This window comes from Canis lupus, chromosome 1 (assembly GCF_003254725.2).
Source record: "Canis lupus dingo isolate Sandy chromosome 1, ASM325472v2, whole genome shotgun sequence".
In the NCBI taxonomy this organism is placed as follows: Eukaryota; Metazoa; Chordata; class Mammalia; order Carnivora; family Canidae; genus Canis; species Canis lupus.
The window spans coordinates 57,766,177-57,786,145 of NC_064243.1; the positions used below are offsets into that span (position 1 = coordinate 57,766,177).

At 49.5% G+C, this 19,969-nt stretch overlaps 1 protein-coding gene across 2 annotated transcripts in view; it reads left to right on the forward strand.

Moving 5' to 3' along the window:
- DCBLD1 (discoidin, CUB and LCCL domain containing 1) overlaps nucleotides 1-19,969 on the forward strand; it is a 98,230-nt gene that overhangs the window by 52,566 nt on the left and 25,695 nt on the right. The window contains exons 7-14 of one of the 2 annotated variants that reach the window (XM_025422840.3): nucleotides 2,633-2,673; nucleotides 3,662-3,868; nucleotides 4,337-4,461; nucleotides 4,736-4,883; nucleotides 4,983-5,090; nucleotides 7,058-7,142; nucleotides 7,378-7,427; nucleotides 8,304-8,423. In XM_025422840.3, coding sequence (XP_025278625.1) covers nucleotides 2,633-2,673; nucleotides 3,662-3,868; nucleotides 4,337-4,461; nucleotides 4,736-4,883; nucleotides 4,983-5,090; nucleotides 7,058-7,142; nucleotides 7,378-7,427; nucleotides 8,304-8,423 — 884 coding nt within the window. Of the gene's footprint in view, nucleotides 1-2,632; nucleotides 2,674-3,661; nucleotides 3,869-4,336; nucleotides 4,462-4,735; nucleotides 4,884-4,982; nucleotides 5,091-7,057; nucleotides 7,143-7,377; nucleotides 7,428-8,303; nucleotides 8,424-19,969 lie in introns of those variants that run through there. The other variant, XM_035704847.2, reaches the window with a different exon arrangement.

The following is a 19,969-nucleotide window of genomic DNA, read 5'->3' on the forward strand; positions in this document are numbered from 1 at the left end:
TGTGGAAGGCAGTCGCCCACTAAGCACAGGGTGCGGGCTGCACTCTGATGGGAGGCTCACTGCTCTGTGTTCTTGCCTGCTGTGGATGGGGCTTCCCTCTGGATAGGACTTCTCACTTTGAGAGGCCCCACAGTGTTCTTTTCATACTGTGTGAACATTCAAAGACAAATCAGTCCCAAGTTTGTGCCAAGGTTTAAGATCTAAAAGCTTAGTTACAGGGGCGCCCAGGTGGCTCAGTGGTTGAGCGTCTGCCTTTGGCTCAGGTTCTGATCCCGGCTCATGGGATCGGGTCCCCATCGGGCTCCCTGCAGGGAGCCTGCTTCTTCCTCTGCCTATGTCTCTGCCTCTCTCTCTCTGCCTTTCATGAGTAAATAGATAAGATCTTTTTAAAAAGATAAAAATAAAAAATAAAAGCTTAGTAACAGACTACCTTTAGAACTAAATCCTTACTCAAATAAAATTTATGTGTGTGTTATAAATTCACTTTTATATACACACGTATTTTATACATATATGCACGTACATGTATGTACTATGGATAAAAATGTACGCATACATGTACTATATATACATACACGCATATGTACATGTATTTTTTCACTTTTGTGAAAAAAATTTTTCACTTTTTTTCACTCAAACTTTTTGGAACATAAATATTATATCCTGATTTATTTTAAAAGTGATTACTTATGCACAGTAAGCTATAAACATCAGCGTGATCTTGACTTTTGAGGATCTGGTTTTGGTTACATTTTTTATGGTTCAATGTATTGATACTAGGGGACCATTTCAGGAAGATGTCATGCTGGGGCCTAGATTTGTTGAGCGCCGTGTCTCCAAATAGGAACAAAGAATTGACCTCTGGTTTTAAGTCTGTTTTTTTGTTTTTTGTTTTTAAATCTCTTGCCTATGTTTATATACATCTTAGTGCTTCTTTTGTAGAAAAATAGGATTGTAAAAAGTTTAACTTGTACTACTAGGATTTTATTTTACCTTTTGAAAAAAATTATTTAAACTATTAAATAGAAGCAGACGTGTTCTCAGTTACTTCTGGGCTTAACACAGATGAAGTCACCTAACGGAATTTGAAATTAAATGATGATGCAAAGATAGGAATACAGAAATCGAAACCATTAATGAATTAGGAAGAGTTTCGCTCTACATTCCATGCAGTTATTTAAACAAATTTTTGATGTTTGTTTTGGTGGGAATAGAAAGTCCAGAATTATATCAATGTCCCTTCTTCCTTCCAGCTCTGATTTTGCTTTGGCTTTTTGTACTGAGCAGAGAAGAGTGAACCACATGCGGATACATCTCTGCCAGTCATCTCAATTCCCAAATCTTTAGGGGGCAGTTGTTTTTATCTGTGCTGGTTTGCTGTTGGGGAAGCACTGTGCCTGCGGTCATTGAACTTCTGTTCCCACACATGCTTGTTTGGTGTTCAGGAAAAAACACAGAAGGAAGCATTGCCGCTGAGGAAGAAGGAGTCCCTAAAGTAAATATCTAGGGTTCTTCTGGGATTCATCCGGGTCAGGTCACTTCCTTGATTGGAGGAGACCAGAATGGAATCAGGAAGAGAGCCTGACCTCAGACAGAGGGTGAAGCTCAAACCACCAGCCGGGAATGCTTTTCTTTCAGTTTACATCAGCCTATTCTTGATCACTTCTCTAGCCCTCTGGGAAGGCTGGCAGTTCCAGGAATCTGATTGAACTCATTCACCCTGATGTGTGAATGCTTCAGAGCTCCAGCCTCCTGGGGTGTTTCCATTTTTAAAAAAGGAGGCTCAATAAATAAATAAATAAATAGGAGGCTCATTTACCAATAGAATTCTCTAAGTGGTTGTATTTAGTTAGTTTAATAGAGTCAAATGGAAAAAAAAAAAAAAAGTATTCCAGCTGATAATGGAGAAAAGCCAGGCAGAGAGCTTTTAGGTTGCAGAGCCCTCCCAGTGGTGTCTTCCCAGGGTTAACTACAGTTATCCTTCTTTCCATAACCTCTCTTGTTCAGCAACAACAAAATATTTTAGCGTCTCATGGCAGTGGGAACAAGTTTAGGTGCTCCAGGTTGCTGCAGTATCAGGTGGGCTTATTTGGGCAAAATGTCAAGTGTAATAGCAGGAACGTTAGAAAAAAAATGGAAAAATCGTCAAGTAGAGGCTCTAAATAAATTAATAAAACTTTGTGAAACAGCAACTTTCTTTAAAAGTTAGGAGAGCTGCATCTTCACCCCAGCTTGGCCTCGAACTGTGAATTTAGGCAAGTGTCATGACCCCCGAGGGTCTGCATTTTCATGTAGGAAATGATTGGTGCCTGCATTGTATTCAGTGCAGAGGTTATAATGGAACCTTTATGCGGAATGGCAGGGCCGGGAGTCTCTGCTTGGGACTGGACAAAGAAGAAGATAAAGTCCCTTCCAGGAATTGGGACTACCTGGTACTTCTAAACATTGCAACAGCAGCAAAGCTTTAAATGGGAAGGTTCCTATACTCTTGTCCAGACCTTTTCTGGGCTCTTTGTGATTTCACGGTTCAGGACCCTCTGTCCATAGTTGCCATCTCTAATTCAGAGTCAAACATTTAAATTGAGATCCCGGTAAGCAACTCACCTCCTCATGTCTGTGTTTGTTATTGCAGTGGTTCCCTGTCAGACAAGCGATTTCTCTTTACCTCCAATGGTAAGGATCATGCCTTTTTTTTTTTTTTTTAAGAACTTGATATTTTCTAATCCCCAGTGGTAGTTTATTTTCCCGTACCCCTCTGATGATCTAGTTTAAAGGATTGTATTTTTGTTTTTGCCCCCCGCCGATCCCAGAGCACCAAGTACGCTGTAACCTAAAAATACCAAGACACTAACTCAATTGGCATGAAGTAGAAAATCCTTTTTCTTTATCATCTCAGCTGTCTCAAACTTTTGCCAAAAAAGAATGAAAATTCAAAATAGCATTTATTTTAAGATAAATTCCTTTATGTTAAACTTTAACAGGAAAAGCTTTTAAATACGACGGTTTGATTTGTGGTTCTCTTGAATAAAATGATTGAACATGAAATATGTTCTGTGTAAATAGTCTCTCAGCCTAAAGTAAAATATTGCAAGGAGAACAATATGAATGTGTCTTCTTTGTCCAGGGAGAGGAGTGTGGCCTTTATTTGCTAACCTCCACATTGTCTTGGACATGGTAAAATTCAGGTCCTGAGGATGACGTTGAGTACAATTTACTGATCTTCAGTGCCCCTGGATGTCCCTCCTCTTCAAGGATACGGACAATAGAGTCCCCTCTGATCAAGTGAGAAGAACTTTCAGCATTTTAAACCTTTAGGACACATTATACTTTGCTGAAATGAGGGTGAATTTATAAGTTTAGAAAGGAAAACCTATGGTGGGAACAAAGAGATGTCATTCCTAGGGGGGTGTGACTTCAGTGAGGTCCATTAAAGAGAAAAGCAGCAATTGCCAGAGGCTGCAGTACCAGTGAGTCAAAGAAAAAATCTGGGTCACTAAAAAAAAACTAGTACTTAGTTGATTTGCTATCAGAATGGAAATAAATCCACTGGATAATTCTAGATGAAATGGAGTACTTTATTTTTCCCCCCTCTCATTTTGTGTTTACATCAGAGATACTCTCCCGGCCTTTTTGAAATTTTTTAATTTTTCATTTTTTTTAGGTTGCAGCAGATCATTGAGTTTGGAACCTGACACACAAATCAGAGCCTCTTGGCAGTGGGTCAGTGAGATGGGAGAACAAATTCACTGGTCCCCCGACCAAGCCCAACTTCAAGACCAAGACCTGTCGTGGGCAGCAGGAGATGGCAAGAACCGCAAACAGCGAGAGTGGCTGGAGACCGATTTGGGAGAGAAAAAGAAAATCACAGGTACAGCCTCACCAATGCAAGTGACTGGCGGTTGAAATTACGTTTTAGACCTACAGAGGTGCCTCTTTCTGTCCCTCCAAGGACTCTGTGTCTTTTCTAAAAGTAACAAGCCTTCACACTGTCTCCATGGGAAGAACCTGTGCGCAGATTGTAAGTGCGGATGTATGGATTAGAAAGCCCACACCTCAAAGATGGAACCTTCTGCTGGTGTGTTGTCAGTGTGGAAACACTCATCTGTGGTCAGGTTTCTAAATGCAAATAAGAAAAATTGGCCTGGAAAATGATTTAAGATTTCAAGCGAGGAGAAAAAAAAAAAAAAAAAGAAAGAAAGAAAGAAAGAAAGAAAGAAAGAAAGAAAGAAAGAAAGAAAGAAAGAAAGAAAGAAAGAAAGAGAAAAGACACCTGGAATTGTAATACATGATGTATATATTTTTAAAAACTAACCTATCAATAATATTTTCTTACAAGGGATTATGACCACAGGATCCACACAGTCAAATTTCAACTTTTATGTTAAGAGTTTCGTGATGAAGTTCAAAAACAACAACTCCAAGTGGAGGAGCTATAAAGGAATTGCGAATAATAAAGAGAAGGTAAGAGAAACTTTGGAGGAAGGAACTGAGCGGGAGAGTGGTCTCCAGATACTTTTATCCGTGTGATTCCAGAAACCAGAGTTGCAGCACCACCCTAGTGAGGTAACTTAGCCTTTGTTGGCAAAGCCATATATCTTCACTTGCAAGCATCTCTGCAGAACCGCAAGGGACATAGAATTCTGGCTTTGGTGTCATATAAGCAGGGAGGAGGGGGTGGGAAAGACTTAGGAACTCCCTCCGAGCCTCTTCAGGTAAAAGTTATTTGTTTCTACAGGTGTTTCAGGGCAACTCGAATTTTCGGGATCCAGTGAGGAACAATTTCATCCCTCCCATCGTGGCCAGATACATTCGGGTTGTCCCCCAGACGTGGCATCAGAGGATAGCCTTGAATGTGGAGCTCTTTGGTTGCCAGATTACACAAGGTGTGGGACCAGGGGCAGGTCAGCGAGTTGTTTGATTCTGATCATGCCCTTTCACAGATTGTTACTAATGTGGTTTTTCCAACATCTCCTCTGCCTCAGGTAATGATTCATTGGTGTTAAACAAAACAAGTCCAAATACTGTTGGTTCATCTGAAAGAGAAGATGAGACAATCACAAAATCCATCCCCTCTGCAGAAATACCCACAGGTAGAGCAGTTACTGTTTTGTGGTTTCCTAAGGGGCATAACCAGACTCCATCTGATTATTACAGTCACTTCAACGAAACCTTTTTTCTCTGTCATGTGAATGTCTGGAGTCAGATGGCCCAGAGGTAGCTGCATAAGTATAAAATGAGGTATATCCACAGGAGGTATATCATTGCAATATTGTGAGTAGAAAAAAGTAGTATTTGCCCTTCAAACAATAGGTAAAGATTTTATGGAAAAATAATAGCACCTCCACACAATGGAATACTCTGCAGGTGTGAAAAATAAATGTGCTTAGTAGTAGAGGAAACTCTCTGAGATAACTTTAAAAAATATGCAAAGACCGGACAGTCTATATAGCACTCTACCATTTGTGCAAAAAAGGGAATAAAGATTGAATACACACACATATATATAAATATGTACATATATATATAAATATATATATATATATATAAAATCATTGCAATATCTCTGGAAGAAGGTCAGGAAACATAATTTGGCTTCCTGTAGAGGAGGAACAGAGGTAGGAGGGAGACATTTTTATACTTTTTGAAGTTTGAACATGTAAATATATAATCTATTCACATAATAAACATTAAAAGGACATTTGTTTTTTCAGAATATAAAATGATTTGCATATTAATTTATAAAATTCAGAAAGATTAGAGATATAGAAATATGAACATAAAAACAAGCCATAAATTAGTATCCCTAGATAATCACCATATTCCACTGTATGCAATCAAACTATATTTATCTATAACTTGAGAAAAAAACAGTAGCCTGCCATATATTTGGTCCTGTAGCATATCTTTTTTCACTTAACATGGTACTATGGGCATCTTCCAATGTTATTAAGTAGTTGAAAAACACAGTTTTTTTGTTTTTTTTTTTTTCAATTTATTTATGATAGTCACAGAGAGAGAGAGAGAGAGGCAAAACACAGGCAGAGGGAGAAGCAGGCTCCATGCACAGGGAGCCCGACATGGGATTCGATCCCGGGTCTCCAGGATCGCGCCCTGGGCCAAAGGCAGGCGCTAAACCACTTTGCCAACCAGGGATCCCCACAGTTGTTAATACCTTTGTGTTTTCATATGGATATACCATCACCTAGTTAACCAGTCCCCTGTTGTTGGATGTTTAAGGTGGATAGATTTTTCCCAAATTTCCACTCTGGTAAATAACACCGCCATCATTTACATAACTTTTGTTCCTTTCAAAGGTTCTTATCCTCCCCTTTCACGAACTACACATTTCCACTCCTGATCATCCCTTTGTTTTCTTCTCAGGGATCACAGATAAAGAAGGGTGGACAAATATTTCTCCTTTAGTGTGCATAGTTTCTACAAGCTTGGGGCCTGCTTTAGTAGCTGTTAAAGCGACTTCTTTTTTTAAAGTAGGAAGATATGGTGTTCCGTGCAGCAGAGTGGAAATGCTGCTTGAGGTCATCAGGCTGCATTTCCTCTCAGTCCACAGCTCCAAAGCCCTGGTAACGGAAGCACAGGGAAGCACAGGGCTCAGCTCCCCTTCCCTGCTCCCCCTCACCCGCCAAGCTCCTGTTATTGTCCAAGCCAGAGCCCTCCCACCATCTAGGAGAACTGGTTCCTTGAGCCAAGCACCTCCTGGCCAGCCGAGTGGGCCGGCTTGAAATCTTCCCCTTGGATCCTGATTTTGGAGTCTTATATTGTCCAAACAACAAGCTCAGAGTAAATGTGAATCTCTGAGGACCATCAAAAATTGCCCTTTTTGGGGAAAAAAAAAACTTATTTTCCAAAAACTTGAGCCAGGATTTTGAATCCTCTCTTTTGCTTTCTGATATCCGGCAATGCCTAGCACATACTCACTTCCCCCAGATATGAATGAAGGCACTCAAGACCTTTCAAACCAGCGTTCAGTCTTAGATCGTGAGGCTTGGCTGCAGTTCATTTCTATTGTAATGTGGTGGCTTTCTTTCCCCCTTCCTAGGAATAAACGTCACAGCTGTTGCCCTTCCACTGGTGCTCTTTGGCCTGCTGGTTGCTGGAATGGGAATCTTTGCAGCCCTTAGAAAGTATGTAACTTGACATTTTACAATTTCTTCTCTGATTATGCAAATAATCACAAACCCAAAATATTTGCTTTTCAGATGTTCTTGTGTAGAAAAGCTGCATTGCTTTGGCCAAGATAAAATGTTAATTTATGCTTTAAAAACAAGTTGGGGAGGGGTGGAAAGTATCAAGCATTCTTCTATAAACAATACTTATCACTTGGAAACCTTTTCAAGTAGGATTCTTTTGTCTCTGTAGGAAGAAGAAGAAAGGAAATCCATATGGATCAGCTAAGGCCCAGAAAACAGGTTGGTTTACAGAAAACTCTACGGTTTTACTCTATGGTTTTATTCTGTCCTAGAGAAGGGACAGGATCCGCTGATTAAAAAGCACGATTAGGTCTGTGGCCCACACTCATATGGTTTAAAAAATAAGATCCATGGCCTTTAAGTTATTAGCAAACCTAAAAGGAATGGAATATTGTGTTTTAATCTATTTTAATAGAGAGTTTTCATGGCCAGTTACATTTACTTTTGTTCAGCATTGTCCCATCATTTATCAACATTCTTTTTTTTTTTTTTTTTTTTGGCCACTGGAGTTTGGGTCACCACACTGCCTCTCATCCAGGAGAAGTTTTAAAAGCCCCCTTTATTTACAAAGTACATTGTCCAGCATGCTCTGCATCTCCAGGCTTCCTCTGTATTTTCCACTCTGGGGAGCGAAGGAAGCACCAGGCAGGGTTCACGGTCAGGTTTCAGAGAATCCTAAGGACTACAGGATGCCCAAGCAATGAGTCAGCTGTGGTCCAGTGGGAGGGCAGGACCCCTCAGGATCTCAGGGGCGCCTTGGGACACCAGATGTGTTGACTCCTCTGAGGCATGAATGTTGTGTCCGTGCAGATTGATGGAAAACCATGCCCACGTGTGTAACAGGGATAATCTGGGACATGACGGGTCCGCAGACACACTTGCAAATGCAGGTAGAAAGCGTGGTTGGAAGGGTGTTTGCTGTTGTTGTAACGACGTCAGCATGCTGCTCCTGCTACATGCATGTGACGAGCTGCGGCCCTGCATCTACAGCCAGCCGGCAGAACCCCCCAACCCCTGCTCACCGAGGAACACATCATGGGCCATGCGCGTTAGGCTTCTGGGGTTTTAGGTTGTTTCGTGTTATCTTTCTTCCAGACTGTTGGAAGCAGATCAAGTATCCCTTTGCCCGACATCAGTCAGCTGAGTTTACCATCAGCTATGATCATGAGAAGGAAATGACACAAAAGTTAGATCTCATCACAAGCGATATGGCAGGTAAGCGTCAAGCCTCTGGGACAGCGCCCTGACGTGGGAAGAGCTGCTTAGGGGGCTGGGGAGACCAGGAGGGAAATAAGACAAAACCCTTGTGTTTAGATGGGGCCCAATACATCAGTAAAGTGGACAGTCTTCCTTCTTAACTCTGCAAGGAGTCACTAAGTCCCAAACGGACTCCAAGATATCTCTCAAAAGCCCATTCAGAGGAGGCCATTGCCCATACGGGAGCTATAGCGGGCTAAAGCAATGGCCCTGAGGCACCACAACAATCTGGAAACCCTTGATTAATCTGTTACTAACAAAGAGAGACTGGAAAGATGAATTAAGCACAGTTCCTGCCCTTGTAGAAGGTGAGACAGGACATGAAGGAAGCCATCCAGTGTCAGAATGGCCTGTGTCCCTCATAAGCCATCACTGAGAGTCAGGCTTCTCAAACTGTCCTTGGGGAAGGATGCTTTTTTTCCTTTTTTTTTTTTTTTTTTTTTGTCTTTAAAAAATTATTTCTCATTGTCAAGAACTAATACCTTTGTAAAATACAATACAGTTGATCCCTGAACCAAGGGGTTTAGGGACACCTACCTGCTGTGCAGCCAGAAATCCTTGTGTAACTTCTGACTCCCCCAAAATTTAACCACTAATAGTTTATTGTTGACTAGAACACCCTACTGTTGACTCCATCCTTACAAACAACATGAACAGTCAGTTAACACATATTTTGTATGTCATATGCGTTATCTATTGTGTTCTTACAATAAAGTAAGTTAGAGAAAATAAAATATTAAGAAAATCATAAAGAGGAAAATACACTTCCAGTACTATACTGTAATGAAAAAAATCTGCCTATAAGTGCACACACGTAGTTGAAACCCCTGTTGCTCAGGGTCAGCTGTATAAATTAGCAGTAATAATGGCATTTTTAAAGACCTACAAAATAGAAAGCTCTAATTCTTTTATTAGACTCAACAGACATAAGGTGACTCTTGCATTGCTGTTGAGTTTCTAAACGCTGTCAATTGGTGTGCTTGGCTTTTTGCAGACCTGTGTCAGTTCTCAGATATGTAGGCGTCTGCAGGCCACACTTGGAGGAGTTCAGCTTAGCTTCTCGCTACCCGAAGTGCATTCTGAGGACTGGCAGCATCAGGGAACTTGCTAGAAATGCAGGCTTTCAGGCCGTGTGCCCGGGACCTACTGACCTGGGGAGGCGGTGCACGTAGATGTCAAAGTCAGGAAGCTCCTGGTGGGAGGGTTGCTTGAGCCGCTTGGGGCAAAGAGAGCATCCCTCCACCCCAAATCCAACTTCTTATTCCTTTCCCCCCAACAGCCCCTGACAATTCTAGCGCTACCTCTTAGGTAAAACGAGGGGAGGGCAGACTTGCTTGTCTGTCCTCTTCCTTTCATTTTGTCAGCTTCTGCCGCAGCCTGTCCTCCTTCCCTACTGTGTGGTCCTTCTCCGGGCCTCACTCCCCCTACTGCTCAGCCACAGTGTCTCTCCTCAGCAGCCTCACCCACCCACTCCAGAGCTCCCAACAGAGAGCCCTTCCTTGCTTTTTGGTCAGTGCAGCGGCTCAGCCCAGACCTCCTCCTTGTCCCCAACAAGTCAGTAAGTCTCACCTGCTGGACACCTCTACCTGTGAGGGTCCCCAGTTCTTCAGCATGTCCAAAACTGAGCGCAGTTCCTAACCCTCCCCCCATGAATACTCCATACATTCCACTTCCCACTGGCCTCCCCACTGTGCATCCCAGGCTTCTGGGCTTAACATCCAGGAAGGGGGCCCTGCTGGCTCCCCTCTTTCTCCATACCCCACAGTGTTGGTAATAAATTTCGCTGATTCACATCTCCAGTGTGTGGCCTTTCCAAGGCTGCTGCCAGACTCCTAGTGTGTGACTTACACTTTTTCTTTTTGTCTCTTTTTTTTTTTTTTCTTTTTGTCTCATTTTTGACCTTTCCTTCTTCACATGGCTGCCAGGTTACCTCCAACTGTGCCAGTCTCTTATGTAGACCTCTCAGTAGGTTTCTAGAGAAGTAAACCAAACTTCCTAGCAAAAGCACTCAGTGTCCTCTCTGATGGGCATACACTTGGGGCCTGAGCTGGACTTCTGGCTCCACTGGCTGCTAGCCTGACCCTGGAGCAGTGACTGCATCTCAGCCCACTTCTGTTTTCCGTTTGTCAAATGGAGGAAAAGTCCCTACCTACCTCATTGTACTTTTTTTTTTTTTTTTTTTTTTTTTAAGGATTTCACTAACTGATATCTTCCTAGCTTAGAATACTGCCTGGCACAGAGTCAGGACCCAATGAATGAATGGGGGCTTTGTCATTATCATCACCTTTATCATCGGTCCCCAACCTACTATTTGGGTCTTTCTATTCCATTAAACTACTCCATGCCCATCATACTCTGGCCACATCAATCTTGGACTCTCTCCGTGTTTTTTTTTTTTTTTTTTAATTTTTAAAAAAGATTTTATGTATTTATTCAGAGAGAGAGAGAGAGGCAGAGACACAGGCAGAGGGAGAAGCAGGCTCCATGCACCGGGAGCCCGACGTGGGACTCGACCCTGGGTCTCCAGGATCACACCCCGGGCTGCAGGCGGTGCTAAACCGCTGCGCCACCGGGGCTGCCCTCTTTTTTTAAACTTAAAAAAGATTTTCTTTACTCGTGAGAGACACACAGAGAGAGAGAGAGGCAGAGTCACAGGCAGAGGGAGAAGCAGGTTCCATGCAGGGAGCCTGATGCTCGATCCCAGGACCCGGGGATCACCACCGAACCACCCATCGCCCCTCTCTATGGTTTTAATAGGTCGTTTGGTCACCGTTCCCCGTTCTGCATAGTATCACCCCCACCTCCAAAATCTGCCATTGCCTGAGCCGCCTGAGAGCTCCAGAAGGTGGCTCCCCCCCACCCCGCCCCCGCCCTCGTCCCAGTTGGGGGAAGCGCAGTCTCCAGCCCGGGTCCACAGGCTTCAGAGAGCACGAGCTCGGCTGCTCACCCCTCGGGCTCCTCACCCCTCGGGCTCCTCACCCCTGTGGCTGCTCACCCCTCGGGCTACTCACCCCTGCGGCTGCTCACCCCTCGGGCTGCTCACCCCTGCGGCTGCTCACCCCTGCGGATGCTCACCCCTGCGGCTGCTCACCCCTGCGGCTGCTCACCCCTGCGGCGGCTCACCCCTCGGGCTGCTCACCCCTGCGGCTGCTCACCCCTCGGGCTGCTCACCCCTGAGGCTGCTCACCCCTGCGGCTGCTCACCCCTGCGGCTGCTCACCCCTCGGGCTGCTCACCCCTGTGGCGGCTCACCCCTGCGGCTGCTCACCCCTCGGGCTGCTCACCCCTGCGGCGGCTCACCCCTGCGGCGGCTCACCCCTGCGGCTGCTCACCCCTACGGCTGCTCACCCCTCGGGCTGCTCACCCCTCGGGCTCCTCACCCCTGCGGCTGCTCACCCCTCGGGCTGCTCACCCCTGCGGCGGCTCACCCCTGCGGCTGCTCACCCCTCGGGCTGCTCACCCCTGCGGCTGCTCACCCCTGCGGCTGCTCACCCCTCGGGCTGCTCACCCCTCGGGCTCCTCACCCCTGCGGCTGCTCACCCCTCGGGCTGCTCACCCCTGCGGCGGCTCACCCCTGCGGCTGCTCACCCCTCGGCTTCCCCGCTGCCTGCCGCCCGGTAGGCGCTCGGCCGAGCTGGTCCCCAGGGCCGGTCCCCAGGGCCCCCCTCCGCCGACGGCCGGCCTGCCCGGGTGGGGGGGTGGGGGATGCGGGGGTGTCCGTGTGGCTCCCCCACGCTGAGCCTCCCGCGCTTGTGATTTCAGATTACCAGCCGCCGCTGCTGATGGGCATGGGCACGGGCACGGCGGCGAGGAAGGGCTCCACCTTCCGCCCGATGGACGCCGAGGCCGCGGGGGCCGAGCCCAGCGCCCCGGCCGGCGGCCACTACGCCCGCCCCCTGCCGGCCGCCCGCCACGAGTACGCCCTGCCCTTGAGCCCCGCCGAGCCCGAGTACGCGACGCCCATCGTGGGGCGGCCCGCGGCGCGGACGCGCACCTTCCCCGCGCGCGGCGGCTACCGCGTGCCCGGGCCCGCGCCCTACCAGACGCCGCCCGCCGCCCGCCGCCCCGGCCCCGGCCCCGGCCCCGGCCCCGGCCCTCAGCAGCCCGCGGCCGGCGGCCCGACGGCGGAGCGCGCCCGCCCCGACTACCAGGAGCCGCGCGCCGAGCCGGCCGCCCGCGCCGCCTACGCCGCCCCCGGGGGCTGCCTGCGGCCCCCGAGCCCCGCGGCCCTGAGCGCCCCGCTGTGAGCGCCCCCTGGAGGCCGCCGCTGCCGTCCGGGGCGGGCTGCCGGGCCCCGCGCGCGTGTCCGCGGTGCGCCCCCCCGGATCCTGCGGGGACCCCCGGGGACCGCCCCTCCTACTGTTTACAAAGCGGTGCGCCTGGCTCCGCGCGACCCTGGCGCGAGAGCCCGGGGTTGCGTCGCGCTGGGCCAGGACAGCTTTCCGATGGCCTTTCCATTTCTCTAACTGTGAGACCGAGCTGCTTTAGTGTAAACGTGCAATCTGTACAGAGTCGTATTTAACGTGAATTAAAGTAACTTAAGTTCGCCTTGTCGGGTGTGGGTCCTGCCCCGCGGGTAAGGCGGAGAGCGGGCTGCGCGGAACCGTGGAACCGTGCGCGGAGGACGGTCGCCCTGGGAGCGCGTCCTACCGCGCCGCCGCCGCGGTCTGTTGAAACTTCACCTTGTCGCCAGTGGGGGGCGCATTGCCCCTCCTTGGGTAACTAGAGTGAAAAGCGTGGCTGGCGCTGTTCTGGAAGGAATGAGATCCCTTGAAGCCCCGCGGGGTGGCTGTCGCGGGAGGGCTGCAGGGGAAAGCAGAGGCGGCCGCGCCAGCCCCCGGGCCACCAGCCCCCCCCACCCCCGGGATGGGCTGGGCCGCGGCCGGTAGGTCCCTGGGGGCCGCGGGGCCTCCCTTGCCTGGGGGACCCAGCTCCCCAGGGACCCCACTTTGCTCCCTCCTCACCTGGGCCTAGCGGGCCCTGGACGGCTGTCACATGCAAACCCACCTTTTCAGACCGTCTGCCAGGCCACCCAGCAAAGGGAATGAAGGTGGCACCGCCTTGGCAGTCTGAATGACTGTGGCAGATGCTTCGTACCTCACATTAAAAATATTGCTGGGGCCAGACGCCCTCACTTTTGGGGACTTTCTTCAAAAACAACCCATTATAACGATGAAACACAAAGTTATTTGAGGTGTGTTCTTTCTTACAAAAGCGACCGAGGCCAAATCCACATAGAGCTCTTCTCCCGGGATGGTTGGGAACTGAACTGGTTTTGAGTCTTAGAAAATCGGCGTGTCTCTGATTCCAGATTAGCCCAGACCTCAGCTGTACCTCATGCTCAGTGCTTTTAATCTGGGTTTGCTTTGAGTTCACTGTGGGGGATTTAGCCTCTTTTGCCAAAGAGGAAAGTATGTGTTTGTTTTGACAAAAAAAATGTGGACCAAAAAATCATTTACCTAAAAAAAAAAAATGTATTATAATTCTGTTTGTATGACTCTGACTTTCTGTGAAACGATAAATATTAAAATAGGGTGCTGGAAGTTCACAGCAGACTTTTGGGTTAATTTAGAGGATAACCCGTTTATTTTGTGGAGTTTACATGGTTTTATATGCATACTAATTGTAATAATAAACTATCCCAAATCACAGCGCCCCTGCCTCTCACTGGTGTCCTGCTTGCTGGCCAGGCGGTCTAAGGCGTTCGAGGCTCAGCCTTCCAGAAAGGGCAGGTGGTACAGCGGGGAGAGCTGGGCTCGGAGTGAAATAGGTCTTGGTTTCAAATCCCCATCAGCCGCACACCAGCTGAGAGATCTCGAGCCGGTTGTTCTGGAATTAAGACCAAGCAAACAAGCAAAGTCTATTCAAGCTTGTACATAGCAGGACCGTCAGCCACCCCCACTTCCATTTTGGCAGAAAGAGGCAGAAAAACCCCAGAGGAGTGGGTAGCTGGGAAACACGGGAGGGCTGCAGGTGTGCCTTGATCGGAAGCTGTTGGTCTGGGGGAAGCTGTAGGATGGATTACCTCCATGGTTGGTTAGGGACGCACACTGTTGGCTCTCTCGGCTTGGCCCTAAGTTGGAAGTGGGGACAGAAATGAGAGAAACTATCAGTTATGAATGAAGGCTTAGTGATTTGGAGTTGATTATTGCTGCAGACATTATTGCGTGGCTTCTGGATTGTTCCCAGAAGTACTCTGACTTCCTGCAAGTCTGACTTCTAGCAGGCTGGCTTTCCGGGCTCGTTGCTTTCCTGCACTTACGCTGGGGCTTGTAAATCAGAGTTCTGTTTTTACATGTGGCCCGTTATCCATTTGTATATTCAGTCTGTCATATCTAACCCTTTGCCTCAGTTTCTTCGTGTGTAAAAACGGTGTTAACGCGCCTTCCTCCAAGGCTTACAAGAAAGAATTCATAGGGACATTTATCAAAGTTTTTGCTCTGTAATTGGCCGTTTTTCTAATCCAGGCCCTGCATGTAGCTTTCTAACATTAAAATATTAGGCCGTAAAAATAGATTTCTTTACAATGGATGAAAGTTTCTTACATGCATCACATTTCTTCTCCATACTCATGATCTAATCATGACAGAGAGAGGAGAACGGGACTTTGTTTCGGAACAGCACTTCCTCAGGGTGGCCTCACGGGGTAGGCCGGGTGTTTGAGTGGCAACGTCTGATAAGACCCTGCACCCCCAAGCCGAAACTAGAGGATAAAGGCAGAAAAATACCGTGCCTTTCTTGCTTTTCCAGTGTTTTGCAACATTAGCACATGTGATACGGTGAGAATGAGATCATTCTTATTGTCTGGTGTCTTCTATGTTATCAAATCCTGTTGGGAGGCAGAGATTGCCTCCTGTCACTTCTTACGGCTGTGGCTGCAACACATCGTCTCTGACAAGACCACACGGAGCACAGAAGCTGCTGGAACTGTTCTGGGTTTTATTACTATTTAAAATTTCCTTAATATTTCCCATGAGCCTAGAAAACATCTGGAAAGGATATGAGAGTTTGCTTCGTTTATGCCACTTGCTTTCGAATCCTAGCAGAAAATGAAACCCCGATGATACAGACGCGACTTACGGTCACCAGCGTATAGCCTTTTTTTTTTTTTAAGATTTTATTTATTTATTCATGAGAGACACACACGCACACAGAGAGAGAGACAGAGACACAGGCAGAGGGAGGAGCAGGCTCCGTTGCAAGGAGCCTGATGTGGGACTCAATCCCCCGTCTCCAGGATCACACCCTGGGCTGCAGGCGGCACTAAACCGCTGCGCCACCAGGGCTGCCCCCAAGTAGCCTTTCATAAGTGCATCCCTGCAAAGGCCTTTTATACATACGCCAGTTGAGCAGCCCACGTGTAAGTACCGGGTTGGTCTCCCTCTTTGCAAGATGCCTCTCTCGCATTCATTCGTCCGCCAAATAGTCGCGAAGCTTCTGAGAACAGCGTTCACCCGGTACTTACCCCAGCCAGATGCCTAAGCTCGCCGGGGCCTTGGGATGCTTGAGGCCGCTAATGACTGGAAGCTGGGGCCCTGACCCCAAACAGTGCAGCCGCGCCCGAGCCCCCCCACGGCTCTCCCTGCACCCACAGCGCGGTGTGCACCCCGGCCCCGACCTCTCCTCTCCCACTGCAGGTCTCTATCCCAGGAATGAAGTGCCCCTGGAGGCCTCGGGGACGTCTGCTGTGCTCTTGGCGCTCCGCGGTTTTACTACTATGTGTTCGGCTGTGAAGTCTGTGAATTCATTTATGTTCACGTTACTTAGGACACACGCGTCTCGAATCCTGGGATGCGTCATTCTCACCCGTGACAGATTGTCAGCCCTCCTGTTTTGCACGACTGCTTGCCGTTTTCTTTATTTGCTCCTGGACTGAGTTGTGGCTAAACTCCAGAGAGACAACAGGGCCCTGGGGGCTGGGTGCTCAGACCTGAGTTTCCCTGGAGGAGAAGCCGCCACCCCTCTGTGCCCCGTTTCCCTGCTTGTTCTCTGGGGAGAGAACTGTGCCCGGTGTGAAGCTCACCTGAAGCTTCTGGAGCTTTGCCTGGCCCACGTGAAGCACCGAGATTCCATATTCTACTCCACTTTGCTCATTCCCTCCTCTGCTATCTAACCTGCGGCTGAATTTAGCCGCCGAGCTGTCAATTCCAATTTTTAAAACTTTTCTGGGTCTGTGGACTCTTTTTCAAATCTTCTTGGGCTCTGATTTGTATCTTGGTATCTTCTTGGGCTCTGATTCCTTCCTTTAATCATTTGAAACCTAGTTTTATATTCTCTTTCTGATTGTTCTGTTCTCTTCGCCTCCCTTAGAGTAAGAGCCACCGTGCGGTGACTTGAAGGCCCCGGCGGCGCCGTTCGGGGGAACTTTTGCGAGGAGAGAGACACTCTGTGTTGCTCAGCATGGTGCTCCTTACTGACCCTGGAAGGGCTGGACTGAGGGACAAGTGCATTTTTAATTTTATTGAACTTTATTTAAAAGTCAGTAGCCGCATGTGGCACACCGCGGGGCACGCCCATGACCCCCACTCCCCCCATCAGGGTGTCACCCCTCAGACCTTCTCTCCTGCCTCTCCTTTGTTCACCCCCCTGCAGCCACCTAGGCCTCTAGCTGTCGCTAGAACATGCCAGGGTCGCACCCCTCCTGAAAACCTTGTGCTTGCTGCTTGCTCTCTCGTCCTGGAAAGTTCTTCCCCCAGATGTCTGCGTGGCTTGTCCTTTCTCTCCCTTCAAGCCTCCACCCGGACACAGTCTCCATGAGGTCTTCCTTCCTCCTCCTGCCTGAAAATTAGAGTTGTTCCCAATACATTTTCTCTCCTTCCCTGCTTCACTTTTCTTCCTAAGATCGTTAACAAAGACGCATGTTCTTATGGTTTCCTGGCTCTCCCACTAGACCCCATCCTGTGAGGGACAGGACTTTTGTGTTTTGTTCCCTGCATATCCCCGGGGCCTAGAACAGTGCCCCACAAATACTGGCTCAGTGGATGCCTGGGCAGAGCTGAGGCTCGGTCCTGTTTGTTGATTCCCCGGACTCTTGTTCATGGTGGTCTGTGTCTTTATAGGGTTTCTGATGACCTATCGGGAGCCCTCCCTCAGTGCGACTTTCTCTTCCTTGTGAAAAGCCTCATGGTCCTGTCCTTTTCTGAGTGGCCTTGCATGTATATCTGTCAGGTTCACCAGGTGGGGTTGCCAGATAAAATATAGGATATCCAGTTAAATTTGAATTTCAGGTAAACAACAAATAATATTTTAGTAGAAGTATGTTCCATGTGATATTTGGGACATATTCATACTAAAAATTACTCATGTCCTGTTTTTATTTGCCGAATCTGGCGGCACTAACACTTAGGAATGTATCAGCCCTGCTCCACTTTTTAGGTTTCCTGGAGGGACTTTTCTATGCTCACCCTTTGACTCTTCTGACTCCCTGTCATGCCTAACCCCAGATCTTGTCTCCTGTCCCCTCAAGAAGATTTAATACCCAGTATTGAGTAAGCGAAACCCTCCCACCACCCCCAGGATGCCCAGAGCTTTCACTCCAGTGCTTGTCACTCTGTTTTAAAGTTTCTTCTTTAATTCTGATACCTGGGTATTTCCCTTTATCTCTTGAGATTAGCTGGGCCTTTTGAAAGGGTTCTGATTTTATTTTACCTAACATCCCTCTGAATGTGGACCGGTTTTCATCTCCTCTTGCTGGGATGATGCTTCTCCAACAGGCATGTGATAGCATATTTGTTACAAATAGCACAGGACTCAGAAGCAGAGAGAACTCAGATTTAACCCGGGAGTTCATCTTCTTAACTATATGATTTCAGGTGCACTATTGGTGCTCAGTTAATTAAATGAGAAGGCCATTGGGCTGGGGTGGCTCCGATGCTGCGGTGGCCTACGGTGGCCTACGTAAGCAAGCCAGAGCCTAAACCTGCGAATGTGTCAAGGTTTCAAAATCAAATGCTAAGAACAACCAAAGATGAGCCAACCGGGATTTGAGCTGTAGCCAATCGAGTAATTTCCTTCCTTTTTTCCCACGTGTTCTCGGACTCTTTCCCCGGCCGCTTCAGTGGAGGCCTCCTAACCACTCCTGGCTTGGCACCACCGGATGAAAATCGATATAAATACCGAAATAAACTTAATATTTAAAAAATGCTGCTATTTCTCCTTTAACATTGATGATCTCAAAACCCACTTCTTAATCCCTAAGACGGAAATGATTCTATGAGGGCTGCTGTGACCTCTGCATGCAGTAGGTGATCAATAAGTACCAGCTGCTCTCTTCCCCCCAGTGTGGCGGCCCAGCTGCCCCTCCAGCCCCCGCAGTCTCCAGCCGGGGTAGATGCACACCTTCCCGCCCACCCCTCCCACCTGCGCTCACTTCCCTGCCCCAGGTGCCCCTGCCCCAGGTGCCCCTGCCCCCTGCGCTGCCGCCCTTCGCCCTTCGGTCTGGGCCCACCTCGAGCCTTCCGAGCCCTGCTCCCGTCCACGGAGGACTTGAGCCTCCCTCGGGGTCGTCGCAGGGCCTTTCCCTGTGGCCACACTGGAGGCCTCGGGTCGGGCCGGCCGCTGCCCCGGCCTGACGCCCCCCCAGGCCCCCTCCTGTCCGCAAGGACCGGCCCGCGGTCTTGTGTCCGCCTTGCCCCGCCGGGTCTTTCCGGGGGGCCCCGGCGACAGGCGCCCCGCCCGGGGCCTCGCGTCCCCTCCCCCGGGCCCGTCCCGCGGATCTTGGAGGAGTCCCGGTGGCTGCCCCAGAGCCGGCCGGGCCGCCGCACACCGCCCTGTACCTGGGCCCGGCCCCCTCCTGCACCCCCTGGGCGGGAAGAGCCGGCCCTGGAACTGCCCGGGGGGCCGCGGCCACGCAGGTCCTCCCGCACCCCGCCCCCGACCCGGTGACCCAGGCCCCCCCGCCCCCCCCGTCCCCCGACCCGGTGACCCAGGTCCCCCGCCCCCCATCCCCCGACCCGGTGACCCAGGACCCTGCCCCCCCATCCCCCGACCCGGTGACCCAGGTCCCCCGCCCCCGACCCGGTGACCCAGGACCCTGCCCCCCATCCCCCGACCCAGTGACCCAGGCCCCCCCGCCCCCCCCCCCGTCCCAGGTCCCCCGTCCCCCCGACCGGTGACCCAGACCCCTCTGTCCCCCCGCCCCCATCCCCCCGACCCGGTGACCCAGGCCCCCCGCCACCCCCCTTCCCTTCCCCCGGCTCTGTGTCCGCGCCCCAGGCCCTCGCACCCGCCCCGGTGACCCAGGCCCCACGGGCCTCACCCCAGCGGCTGCTCCCAGTATCCCCGCCCCCCTTGGCCTGTGCACTTGCCCAGATGGCCCTGGCGGGTCAGGGATCGCGCCGAGCTCACCTGTCCCCTTCCTTCCTCGGCCCAGCTCCCTCGTCTGACCTACTCGGGTTACACACCCGGTTATACCCACGACACGTAGTGACCCTCTCCCTTTGTTCAACCTCCTTTTGCAGGGTTAGGGCATTTTATTTATTAATTAAGATTTTATTTATTTATTCA